This window comes from Ochotona curzoniae, unplaced genomic scaffold (assembly GCF_017591425.1).
Source record: "Ochotona curzoniae isolate NIBS_2020 unplaced genomic scaffold, NIBS_Ocur_1.0 scaffold_3208, whole genome shotgun sequence".
Classification (NCBI taxonomy): Eukaryota; Metazoa; Chordata; class Mammalia; order Lagomorpha; family Ochotonidae; genus Ochotona; species Ochotona curzoniae.
In genome coordinates, this window is record NW_024467106.1 from 3,373,386 (window position 1) to 3,386,742 (window position 13,357).

The 13,357-nt window shown below is 57.5% G+C and overlaps 1 protein-coding gene across 3 annotated transcripts in view; it reads right to left on the minus strand.

The window, feature by feature from the left end:
- Positions 1-2,653: 2,653 nt before the first annotated feature.
- The window catches only part of NUP214 (nucleoporin 214), a 73,912-nt gene continuing 63,208 nt past the window's right edge, over positions 2,654-13,357 (minus strand). For all 3 annotated transcript variants that reach the window (XM_040963840.1, XM_040963839.1, XM_040963838.1), the window contains exons 32-36: positions 11,392-11,544; positions 8,259-8,430; positions 3,916-4,055; positions 3,141-3,165; positions 2,654-2,854 (exon numbers count right to left, since the gene is read on the minus strand). In XM_040963840.1, coding sequence (XP_040819774.1) covers positions 2,821-2,854; positions 3,141-3,165; positions 3,916-4,055; positions 8,259-8,430; positions 11,392-11,544 — 524 coding nt within the window. In that variant the 3' untranslated portion in view covers positions 2,654-2,820. The remainder of the gene's footprint in view (positions 2,855-3,140; positions 3,166-3,915; positions 4,056-8,258; positions 8,431-11,391; positions 11,545-13,357) is intronic.

Below are 13,357 nucleotides of genomic sequence, written 5' to 3' on the forward strand. Positions count from 1 at the left end.
TCATGGCACACAGCAGGGCCGGGACAGCACTCTGGGCACCAGCTGAGCCACACCCACAAGCAAGGGGACTTGTACTTCTACCCAGATGAGGAGCGGGGCAGCCAGGGCGCTCCCTGACCACAGCAAACCCACCCCGTGCTGCCTTCTGACAGAGCGATTGTGGCCTTTGTGTCTGGGAGAGGCAGGACTGCCCCCAGCCCTCCTTTCCCGGGTTACACAGAAATCAGGGAGGGCTGGGATGCCCCCCGGGGGTCTGTGGCCCCTCCTCACCCCGACTCCATCTTTCTGCTGTCATCTGCTCGAGGCGTGCCAGCTGTACTCCCAGACATCCTGGCAGCTTGGGCTTCCGCGGATCAGGGCTGGCTTAGCTGACCCCTGCCACCCGCTGCTGTAAGAGACCCCAAAAAAGCACGGAGGGAGCTCCCATGCCAGCTGCACATTCCGCTCGGGTCCAAGTGTTATCTGGCTGAGCACAGCTGACAGGGCCTTACCGGGGCAGGGGGAGATGTCGCATGCCACCTCGACAGGGGATTAGCACAGAGAATGTGAGGTCAAGGGTTTAGGCCAGACCAGCTTCTATTTATAAAAAAGGACCTCTAGGGGAAGGAGGGGGTGGAAGACGGGCCTGGGGTGGGGGGCACTGGTGGGTAGGATGGCATGCCAAGGGCAGAGTTGGGATCCTGGCGGCTCCAGTTCCATGGCTCCCCTAAAGCCCGTCATGAGATGATCCTGTATCTGAACCGGCGAGAGCGGAGCCAGTGGGAGCCATGGGGACACTGCGTCGTGGCCAATGGCCTCAGGTGATCGGGGCAGCAAGGTGCCAGCTCTTCCATGTACATTGGTGCCCAATTTCAGTTCTCAGCTCTGCCGGCAGCTCCCGGCATCTGGCAGGGCAGAGCTTGCGAGACCACAGAGCATACTGGTCTCCCTCCCTGTGCCCCCTGGGTGTCCAGGCCACCTGCAGGTCTGCTGACCCAGCACTCCCGGATGAAGCCTGCTCACTCTACATTGGACACAAGTCCCAGGTAAGGCCGAGGCAGGTGCAGGATGGAACCCCACAAATCTGCCTAAGGAAGAGTGGACGTGTCACTGTGGGCCAGCCTCCCCAGGCAAACTGCCAAAACCAAGAATGTCTCATTGATTCAAACAAAAACCATCATGTGCCGAACTTTCATTGAAACAAACTTACCAATATGTGAAAATTGGAGCAGGAAATCCCACAGCAGATCCCATATGGGAGCTGGTTTGTGTCCTGGATGCTCCACTTCCCATCCAGCTCCCGGATTGTGGCCTGGGAAAGCAGTTGAAGGTGACCCAAAGCCCTGGGGACCTGCACCCGTGTGGGAGAGCTAGAAGCTCCTGGCTCCTGGCTTCAGATTGGCTCAGCTCCAGCGTTGCAGACATTTGGACAGGGGTAATCCAGTGGCTAGATCTGCAAATCTGCCCCTCTGATAAAAACAAACAGCTTTTAAAAATAAAAAAATGTTTATTTATATTGGAAAGGCAGATTTGCAGAGAGGGAGGGAGAATGAGATCAATCTTCCGTCCACTGGTTCACTCTCCAAGTGAGCGGAGCTGTGCCGATCCAAAGCCAGGACCCAGGAGCTTCTTCCGGGTCTCCCATGCGGCTGCAGGGTCCCAAGGCTTTGGGCCGTCCGCGACTGCTTCCCAGGCCACAAGCAGGGAGCTGGATGGGAAGCGGAGCAGCTGGGATTTGAACCAGTGTGTGTAAGGTGAGGATCCAGCCACTAGGCTATCAGGCTGGGCCCATAAATACAAATTCCAACATGGAAAGGTCTAACCAGGAGTAAGTGCTGATCTGGCCTCTGGTAACTGCAAGCTGGGACTTGATACTCACCAAACCTGCAGCAGGTTAACCTTTGAGCATCTTGTATGGCCCATGAATGACGTCATAAATACCCACATGGCCCTTAGAAGGGTCCCTGCTGGGACCCCCAGCCAAAGCGCCGTCACAGTGTGGGCCCAGAGCGAGGCAGGTGCTTGGAGCCACCCTGACATGAGAAGGCTGTTGTTTGTTAGCAACTGTCCAGGGAAGCCTGGGTCCCAAGACAGAAGTTAGGGCTCTTAGCAACCGAACTTGTGCCTATAGGCCGAGCCAACCCGCACTGGGCAGCGTCTTGCACCCCTTGCTGGCAGCAGCTGTAATAGCATGCCAGGGTCCAGCCCAGGTGTCAACACTGTGTTGAGCAGACTGGGGCAAATCGAGTGACCAATGGCACCTTCACCTATGCGGCTGCCTCTTCCGCAGGCTGGACAAGAGCCACGTCCGAGGCTCACACAGCCGTGGGAGGGGCTGCACCCTGCCATGCACTGTCTGCCTGCCCGTCTCATCCCAGGGGCACTGTCTCAGGCCCTACTGCCCCGAGATTCCAGTGGCTCCAGGCTCCTGCTATGTTGCCCACAGTCGGGGCTGGCCCACTGAGGTTCCTGACAGCCATGGCAGAGGGACACACCCCAGAAGTAGGCAGTGCTGCCGGCCCCTGCTTCCTCTGCGTGTGGCCCGAGGCCCACCAGGCCAGGCCAGGGGACGACTTCCAGTGCCATCCGTGAGCACATCCTGCAGTACGAGGCACCACAGAGAACCATTTCTCCAACCGCTCTCCTTAGCTGGACCAGAAAAAACCAGACACAGTTTGGAAACACAGTGACTTTAATTGCAGGGGCAGCTCAACAGAAAATATAAAAAACAGAGCCACGAGGCATCTGCGGTCCTGGCTCTGCAGCTCTCGGGCGTCCGTGCCACAGGGGACCATCAGCCTGCTCCGCAGCTGCTCACAGGAACCGGAAGGACACGATCTCCTAGCTCCTCCAGCCACCAAAGCCCTGGACGGACCTGCAGGGAGGCAGCGCAGAGAGGCGGTCAGCCCTCACCCCACCCAGACTCTGCCCTGAAGTGCAGGGGGACGTAGGGATGGGCCCTAGCCTGTGGCCAGCAGGAAGCTGCAGCCACTGACAGGAGCCCAGGAGAAGCACCCCCACCCCGTCCTTGGCTCTGAGCCCTGGACCCCGAGATGAGGCCCGGCACCTGCTGCCTGCATCAGCTAGCACGCACCCTGCCATTCTTACTCAGTGCCTGAACTTCCCAAGTGTCAGAACCAAAAAGGGACAAGGATACTTACGAGCTGGATGAGCCAAAGCTGAATCCTGAAAGAGAGCAGAGGGTCAGTCACATGGCAACACGAGAGCCCAGAGCCCTGGTGCCTCCTCGCCCTGGTGCCTCCTTGGCCCCAACCCTCTGGGACATGCAGGAGCCATGTCCCGCCCTGCCCTGTCCCCACGCCCGCTGCAGGCAGAGGGTCTCACACCCATCTCCTTGGGAAGACCTTGGCTGTTTGCCCTCTGTCCCTTTGCAGGGACCTCAGACAACTCTTGGCAAAGGAAGATGACGCCGAAACTCTGCACCCCGATTCTGCTGCAAGGACAGGACAGGCACACACAGCCGCTGTGCCCGCACAAGCCTGCTGGTTTGGATTTTAAAACAAAATGGTGCCTGAAGTGGCTATGAGCTGTGAAATCCACTGTTCCTGACCTGCCTGCTTGGGCTCTGCCACTCTGCTTCTGTTGGCGCTTGAGTTGAGCCGACCAGCAGGACGGGCAGTTCCACGCCTGGCTCACCTCCTGAGCTCCCAGTGAAACCCCCCCTCTACCTGGTAGAGCTCTCAGATCGTATGAAAAAATCAAGTCAGTCATTTCTTTCAGTAAGAAATAGCATAATAGTACGAGTCTAATTAAAACCTAAAAAGAACATTTGATTTTTTTCAATCACTTTTAGCTTTCAAAAACCTAAAATGAGCAGTGAGGTGAAAACACTCACTCCTTTGGGGAGGCAGCACTTGCTTTTGTTTAAAGGGCTGGGAGCCTGGGCCCTGCCAGGGAATGCCACCCGCTGCCTACCTCCTGAGCCGGAGCCGAAGCCGGAGAAGCCGCCACTCTGGGTCCCAAAGCCAGGGGTCTGCTGCGACAGTGACCCGAAGGTGGGAGCGTTCTGACTCGCCAGCGTCCCGAAGGAGGCCGTGTTGCTGCTGCTCCCAAACCTGGGTTCAAGAGAGGAACGGACAGTGAGCCCCGTGGCCTCCCGGCCGGGCCTGCCATCCCGAGCCTCAGGAAGCCTGCCACACGTAATTTGAGGCGACACCGGGGGAGAAGCAAGGCTAGGACCTTGAGCAAACTTTTCTCTGGGCTTCGGGAGGAAAAGCACAGGATTGCAGCAGGCTACGCAGCCAGGCCAGCAGTGGCCGTCGCAGGCCAGCTTGGGCTCCGGGGCGTTTGCAAACGAGGTGACGGCCTGCCTCTTGGCCGTCTGCGACAACTCTTCAGTCCCAGGATTTCTCATTTATCCACCATCCTTTTCCAACTCAGAATGGGAGCCCAGACTCCAGGGGACTCTCAGTGCTGGATTAACACTGCCTTCCTACCATTCTATGTCCCGCCCTGCCCGCTTTCCCCTCCAGTTCCCAAGCCTTCTCATTCAGAGTTGTGTGCTTAGGTCCTGGCACCCACGCAGCAGACCCAGGTGGGGTTCCTGGCTGCTTCGCCCTTTTGGGGAGACAATCAGTGGATGGAAAATCTTTTGCTTTTTCTTTCTTTCAAATAAATAAAACAAATTTTTAATATTTTAACATTTTTTAAACTTAAAAACAGAAAGAAAGCTGCCCGGGGCTGCGCTCAAGCACATGCTCCTCAGGCCTGGGCCTGTTCCTTCCTGCTCCTGCCCCAGCCTGTCATCAGGCCTGAGGCCCAGCATGCTGGTTCAGAGGTTTAGGAAGCCAGCCAGTCCTTGCCAGCCTCGCTCCAGAAAAATGGAACCCAGCAGCATGTCAGGGTACAGAAGGGCGAGCCAACTCGTGGAAGAACATGGCGGCAGAGAAGCGGGCTGTGGGCTTTCCTGGGGCCGCCGGGCGCACCAAGCTCTGACACTAGGTCTAGGTTAGGCAGGCCCTTGGGGCTCCTTTCCCAATTTCCCTATCTTGCTTTACTCCCTTAAAATATCCAAGCCTCCTTGTTTTTTTCTTTACTTTTCTAAAAATATGATTTGTTTTTTGGAAGTCAGAATTGCAGAGAGAGAGAGGAGAGACAAATCTTCCATCGGCTGGTTCACTGCAAGCAGGAGCAATGGCCACCGCTGGGCTGGCCTGGGGCCAGGAGCTTCTGGGCTCTCCACGTGAGCGCAGGGACCCAAGGCCTTGAACCATCCTCTGCTGCTTTCTTAGGCCATCATCAAGGAGCTGGGTCAGAAGGGGAGCATCGGGACGTGAACCAGCACCCGTTTATGATGCTGGTGTCACAGGCCGGAGGATTAACTTGCTATGCCACTGTGTCAGTTGGCCAAGCCTCTTTCAGGGAGAGGCAAGGTATGAAATATCACACTTCATTTTCAAGATAAAGACGCTGCCATCTTGCCAACTACACGACTGATTCCCCCAAAATGAAAAGTTACTCCATCCTGACGCTAGTACTGGGGGTCAGTGTCGGAGTCTCCTTCAGTGCTGACACAGCCAGCAAAGGAGGCATGCTGTGGTCGTCACCAGACATTCTGGGGGACTTGCTGGCATGGTCGAGGCTGCTCTGAAGTCCCAGAGCCCCTCACGTGGCACTCTCCATGAGGCTGCGCACGGGCAGCAGGAGCGGCCTGGACGGCGGAGTGGCCCCACTAACCCCTCTGCCTCCCAAGCAGGGACATGTTGTTGGTGTCCAGCACTGCACCCGGCCTAGCACTGCAGGGCGGGACCCCCAGGCAGAAGAATCCCAGCAGACAACAAGGTGCTCAACGTGTCAGTACCTTTCCTTCTTCTCCCCAGGGTCTCTATTTACACGGGGGCTCTTGAGCAGTCTAACTCGGAGAGACAGAAAGGCACCAGCAGGACCCTAGGACTTGGGGGGTGGGGGAGGAGAGCGGTCTAATTCTTCAAGATGGCAACGTTCTGGAGGTATGTGTCACAACAACGTGAATCCACTGAAATAACTTATTTGAAAGGCAGAGCTACAGAGAGAGGCGAAGAAGCAGAGGAATCTTCCACCTGCTGGCTCACAACCCAAGTGGCTGTAACGACTGAGCCTGGGGCAGACCCAAGCCAGGAGTCTGAAACTCCACTGGGTCTCCCATGCGGGCAAACGGGCCCAAGCACCTGGGCCATCCTCCACCGTCTTCCCAGGCTATCAGCTGGGAGCAGGATGAGAAGTGGAGTAGCCAGGATAAGAACTGGCGCCCAAAAAGTGTGGACTGGGCTAGACTCCAGCACCAACTGGTGCTCTGGAGGACCAGGGTAGGTGTAGGATGGGCTAGTCTAGGTCTCTGCCCATATTGAACCAAGTGTGAGCTGTGTCTGGGTGTGGACCAGGCTTGGTTTGTGTAAAAGACAGGGCTGGAGACAGAACTGACCCAGCCATTGCAACTACGAGCATATGCACAGCTGATTGGGGTGATGGACTGTGCCGGACCCTGTATTGGTGAGCACACATAAGCACCAGGTCTAGAATCACCTCAGATGAAGTTTCTATGGAGATCCCTCCAACTGAACTGCCAGACTCAGAACCATGAGAGAACTGCAGGTTCCATGGTCTGATTGTGGAACGCATGGGTCAGAGCTGGGTCTCCTCAGTGGCTTAAATGGAGCAGTGGACAGCATATCCAGGTGCACATGGAGGATATGGCAGTCCAGAGGACACCTGGTACCACAACAGAGGATGGAGGACAGAACAAATCGATCAACTACCCCAGCCACCGGTTGGCAGTGAAATTCTGGGCAAATGGAGACTCTAAGGTGGACTATGTCAGCCAGTGGATTCTGAAGATTTCATCATGCTTGGAATGGTGAGACTGGTAGCAATTCAGAACTGTTGAGCTATGAAAACTACTTGAGCAGGGCCCTTGGAGCATGTCCCACATCGCGGACCTGGGATGGGTGGGGCTTCTCCCTTTATCTCCTCCCTTACCCCAGATGGGGGGGGGGAGAGAGAGAATGTAGAAGCAATGGTCTTCACCCACTTTCCTGTAGCCCTTGACCCTTTGTGTTCTAATCAACTATGTAAATATTATCAAAATAAAACAATAGTAAAAGGTTTAAAAAAAATCTAAAAACCTGGTGTCCATAGGGAAGCCAGCACTGCAGGCAATGGCCTAACCAGCTATCCGTGTCTTCTGAACTGCATGCCTGAAACACGAGGAGGAAAGGAGTGGGTGCTGGGCACGGCGGTCGGGGTGTTGCCTGGTTCTGGTCTCGGCTCTGCTTCCAAGTCCAGCTTCTTACTGACTGGTGGCCCTGGGTAGCAGCCGGGACAGCCCAAGCACCTGGGGCCTCCTGTTGATTTGGGAGTCCTGGTGAGTTCTGGGATGCTGGGTTCAGATTTACCCAGCCCTGGCTGATGGGCATTTGAGAAGTAACTAGCAGTCTCTAATAAGTATTTTAATAGAATGGTCAATTTTACATTATATATATATATCAGCTTCATAAAATTTCCTTGGAACTGGCACTGTATAACAGCAGGTTAAGCCTATTTAAAGAACCACGATCCCACATGGGCACAGGTTCATGTCCCAGCTGTTCCACTTCCCATCCAGCTCCCTGCTTGTGGCCTGCGAAAGCAGCAGAGGACGACCCAAAGCCTTGGGTCCCTGCACCCACATGGGAGACCCAATGGAAGCTCCTGGCTCTTGGTTTCAGACTGGCCCAAAGCAGCTATGGCTGTTGTTATTTGGGGAGTAAACCAGCACATGGAAGAGCTTTTTCTCTCTGACTCATTCAAATAAAAACAAATATTCAAAAAAGTGTAATGAAAAAAAAAATCCTTAGTTCCCTTAGGCACAAGCCCAGGAGGTTTTGAAGGGGATGACTTGTAAGAGTGGAGCCTTTGGCTGAATGGGGTTAGCGAGGCCAGCGCACTGGCTGGGCGCTCGCCTCTGCACCCACTTGCACTCTTTGTCCAAGCTCATCCGGCTGCCGGCATCCCTCCTGTCTTGCGCCACTGCTGTGAGGTACATTGACATGGAGCACACAGGAACCTGTGGCTATCTGCCTTCCTTCAGCCCCAGCAGGACAGTACGGCGTGTGATGTCCAGCGTGGCTCAATGGCCAACCTCACCTTCCACGCGCAGCAGGGCCTGGCTTCCCAGGAAAGGACCAGGAGACCCCTCTCCCCGAGCCTGGCTTGCGGACCTGAGCAGGAGCTGGGGAAACTGAGAACTCCTCAGACGAAAGCACTGCTCCGGGGGGGACCCTTGGCACCCCGTCATGGCTTACCCGAATCCTCCTGCGCTGGCGGCCGCAGTGCCCTCTCCGAACACTTTGCCTCCCGTCGAGCCCAGAGGGCTTGTAAAGGCTGGGGCTGAACCGAATGCTGGCACCCCTCCAAACCCAGGGGATCCCCCAAAAGTAGGAGGGCTGCCAAACACTGGAGCAGCACCGAAGCCACCTGAGCAAAACAGAGGCAAACAGAAATAGGAAGAAAGGAGAGAGGAAGACATTGAGCAGTGAGACCGCATCACAGGAGGGCAGACAGGCTAGACACCCCGACACCGACCTTCAACCAACCACGGGAATAAAGCCAACCCAAAACTTTTAGCAGAGGAGTCTGGGGTCTGCTTGGGAGAGCCCCAAATCCCATGTGGAGGTAGACTGGCCAGTCTGTGACACCTTGAGCGAGTGGCCCACCACGGAGGCCCCTGGTGCCTGGCAGTCCTTCCCCCCACTGAGCTGTTGGGGACTGCTCTCCAGACGCCACGGTTAATGTGAGGGTACAGGATCTGGCTGTGGAGAAATGCATACCACAAATCCGAGGCTCCAGTCTGCTCTGGCACCTGTGAACGGGGTCACAGCAGAGACAGCAAGAGGCACCTGCAGGTACCCAGCCAGGAGCTTTTATTTATTTACAGCCTGCTGGCTGCACATGGCTTCCACTGGCCTCTACCCTCCCTCCCTGTGGGGGGGACGGCCTGCCCCAGCTGTCCCCAGCGGCTGCATAAATCTCACACAATCAGCTGGCACCTGCAAGAACCGGCTGACAGCCACAGGCTGGCCAAGGCCTGGCACAGGTGACTGCAGGAAAGGGTCAGGTCACGGTCATGGTCACAGACAGGGTGGGAAGTTGGCCCTGGGGCAATTCCTGTTTGAGAGGGATCCCAAGCCTCCAGGGTGCCGGGAAAAGCCCTGCCAAGGCAGCAGGCTCTGGTGACCGTGCACCTGCGGGCACACCTGCACGCCCTGGCAACGAGTGCTGGGCTAGCGACCATGCTGAGGGGCGTCCAGTGGCCAAGTGACAATCAAGGGCACGAGAGCTGTTCTCCCGCCGCGGGACGTGAGTGTTCCGAGAGGCTCATTATAACCACACTGCCAGTTTCTGCAATTGGAAGGACACAGAGCTGCGGCGAGTCCCCAGACACCTGCATGTCACGACCCAATCACGAGCTTGGTGGTCGCCAGCAGCACCTGCACAGCCGAGGACGGACCTTCTGCTGTCTCACGTGTGGGTAAACACTCAGCATTTTAAAACCTTGAGTGAAATTTCAGCCATGATAATGAGACTGTTGGTCGTAAATATAACAGACTGGAAACAAAAAAGTGCTAAAAAAGCCTTGCAACTGAATTATTGAACGCTCATCCGGATCTGGTTGCACTCTCTTCCTGGACCTTGGGGGTTTATCTAGTGCCGGACCCAGTATCGTTTAGTCTTGCTGGGAGGTGAGTGAAAAGTGAGCAGTCAGTGTGACACAGAGTCAGCGGACAGGGCACAGCAGGGTCAAGGTGCACAGAAATGCCCAGGCCAGGGATCTGGGTCACAGCTAGAGGAAACCAGAGACCGCCTGGTCTGGGCCTGCTCCGGGAGACAGGAAGTACCGCCTGGTGCTGGGAGGAGCTGCGTTCTACCCGCGCTGTGCTGCGCGCATTTTCTTCTCTACAAGAGGCAACCGCAAACTCTCTCCTGGTCCCCCGCGTGTCAGCTGTGGGGAAGGCTCACTGTACGCGTCCCCCCACATGACTTACACGCTCCCTACTACCCGTTGTGTACCCTCTGTCCCCTTCGGTGTCACCAACTGACAGGACGGGGGCCCCGAGGGCCAGGGCCAGCAGTGAGGTCCCCAGGACCTGTCAGGTCCTCCGCCTGCAGTCCTCTCCTGGCTGACTTCTAGCAGATGAGCGCCTAACACTGTTTTCCTGAAGGAGGTGATACCATGGGTATTTTGCAAAGATCCTGGCGGACCACCTGACTGAAATCCTTGCTCCACGATGCTGGGATTTCAGGCAGTTTGTCCTCCTTTGTGGTGCTGGCGGGGCCTGGGGGAAAACAGCAGCGCGTGGACGGCCCGCGCAGCTCTGCAGCAGGGCACGTCCCTTGTACCGCCTCTGCAGCAAGCCCCCCGCTCGGGCACGCCGGAGGCAGGGTGCTCAATCTGGGGGCTTTTCCTGGGGTAAGTAATCTGATCGGAGGACACTGAAAAAAACAAAGGGTGGGACTCTCCAATCCAGGGCAGCGTGATGAACCCAGGGTGGGGGCCACAGACGAGAAAAGCAGAAGCACCAAGACAAGCACTTCTAGGGCTGGGACAGATAAACACAGGACAGGTCTCAGTGACGCAGGGAGCCGACTCGCTCAGTCCTTTCTGAGGGCTCCGAGCCGCGGGACACACTGGTGCTTGTGTGTTCGGGTGTGGGGATGGCGAAAGGAGGGTGTGGCGCTCACTTGCGGTCTATTCTGTGGAAGGTGTGGTACACAGTGCGTCCTTGGGGGTCCTCACAGGGGAGCTCCTTGGCTAGGTGTGGTGGCACACAGCCTCATTTCAAAGTGACCACAAGAAGAGGCAGGCCACCTGCCACTCGCTCACAGGGAACTGGCGTTAACAGCTGACTTGTCCAGTAACGGCCTCTCACCACTCCCTTTCCTTAGAAGACAGTCTTCCGCACACTGTCTCCATCAGGATCCAGAGAGGCAGGCCATCAGCCCGTGCGGGACAGAGACACGGAGAAAGGCCCCTGTACAGACAGGCCTGCCAGAACTTGTGCTGCCGGGCATTCACTGGCAGCAAAAAGGAAAAATGGCCATTTGGAAAAAGGGACAGCGCATTGTATGCTGGACCAGCACGGCAACGGGCACCTGGACGTGGAACACCGAGCTCTCCTGCTCCACCTCAGTGTCGCCTCCTTTGCTGGTCAACAAGTACCAGCAAGACTAGGTGCTCTTCAGCAGCAGTGTGTGCTCTGTGCACCTCCCAAGCAGGAGGAGACCTCCAAGGTGACGCAGTGAGGGTCAGTCTACGTGGGCAGGACAAGCAGCTTTGTCCTCCCTGGAGAGAAGCATTCAACAGCCATTGCCTCGCAGGTGCTCACACTCAAGTGAACACGTACCCACCCACCCCGGGAGACACACAGGGGAGATTACCTGTTTTGTTCGGAGTAGAAAACCCGAAGCCTTGGGATGCCACGCTGCCTCCGCCCGAGCTGAAGGTGCCAGCCGGCTTATGCTCACCAAACGACGAGCTCGCGAAGCCTCCAAACGCTTTGGCCCCACTGTTGCCAAACAGGTTCGAGGTATCTGGAGAGAGGAGGGACATGCGTGCTTAGGCAGAGTGCACCCAGCACCACGGAGCGACACGGCAGCCCAGCTAGGGAGGCTCCACCATGCACCCACGCGCAAGGCTTCTGCCTCTGACTTTCTCACCCCGAGAAGCTTCAACTCACGCTGGTATCCAGGGTCATGGATGCTGGCATGATATGACAGGCAGGGAAAGGCCTGGCTCACAAAGAGGCTCTGGGTGAAAACCCACCACGTGTGTCCGTGGCCTGGGCTGACCCCACACCAGGAGTGAGCCACCTGCTCTCCTGTGCAGGCTTCACAGGAACACCAATTAGGGAAATCAAGTCAGCACAAATCCAAGCCAAGTACAATGCTTCCGGTAGAAAGTGTGGCACCACTGCTGGCACCTGGACTGGCCAAGCGAAGTCCCGCTGCTCCCTGCAAGATGCCCCCAGTGTGTGGGCCCTGCCACGCACGTGGAAGCTCTGGCCAGGCCATTGCTGCTGCTTGTGGAGCCCACCAGTGGGATGAAAATCGGCCTCTCCCCCTCCACTTCTCAAATTCTGATTTTCAAATACAAAATCTTTTCCAATACCAACATGCTCCCCCTTACTGCTAGCCAACAGGAGCCGGAGTGGCTGCAGGAGGCCGCGAGGGCCACGAACCCCCCAGGCAGCTTCCCTCTTGCCAAGAGGCCGTGTGAAAGCCCCGGACTCGCTGTGCTCATCTGGCAGGTCACCCCTCCCTCAGCCACACCCCGAATCTGCTCCAAGAACTGAAGGACAAAAACAAAACCAGCAGCTACAGACCAAGATGAGGTAGGAAGTATGTATTTTTTGCTTATTTTCTTTTGTCTGTTACAAGAAACGCAAGCCTGGCAGAAAGCACAGAGCCAAGGCCGTGCCGGCTGAGCTGTCCCTGAGCTCAGTGAACAGCGCTGGGACGCGGCTGACTGCAGGGTGACTCAGTACAACTGACTTGTGCTCCCTGCCACAGTGGGGCAAGGCCGTCCTGAAACGGGGTGGATGCTCAGACACTGGCTAACGGGAAGGGAGATGTGTGCTGAGCTTGCCGCTGGGTGGGACAGAGCACAGCCTATCGGGGTCTGCACACTGCCAGATGGCACGCTCCAGGAAGATGAAAGCAGAGGAGGGGAGCAGTGTGTGTGGGGGGGCCTGTGAGGGTGGGGAGCAGTGTGTGTCGGGGGGGGGCCTGTGAGGGCGGGGAGCAGTGTGTGTGGGGGGGGCCTGTGAGGGCGGGGAGCAGTGTGTGTGGGGGGGGCCTGTGAGGGTGGGGAGCAGTGTGTGGGGGGGCCTGTGAGGGCGGGGAGCAGTGTGTGTGGGGGGGGGCCTGTGAGGGCGGGGAGCAGTGTGTGTGGGGGGGCCTGTGAGGGTGGGGAGCAGTGTGTGGGGGGGCCTGTGAGGGCGGGGAGCAGTGTGTGAGGGTGGGGAGCAGTGTGTGGGGGGGCCTGTGAGGGCGGGGAGCAGTGTGTGGGGGGGGGCCTGTGAGGGCGGGGAGCAGTGTGTGTGGGGGGGCCTGTGAGGGCGGGGAGCAGTGTGTGGGGGGGCCTGTGAGGGCGGGAGCAGTGTGTCCGGGGCCTGTGAGGGCGGGGAGCAGTGTGTGGGGGGCCTGTGAGGGCGGGGAGCGTGTGTCCGGGGGCCTGTGAGGGCGGGGAGCAGTGTGTGTGGGGGGGCCTGTGAGGGCGGGGAGCAGTGTGTGGGGGGGCCTGTGAGGGCGGGGAGCAGTGTGTCCGGGGGCCTGTGAGGGCGGGGAGCAGTGTGTGGGGGGGCCTGTGAGGGCGGGGAGCGTGTGTCCGGGGGCCTGTGAGGGC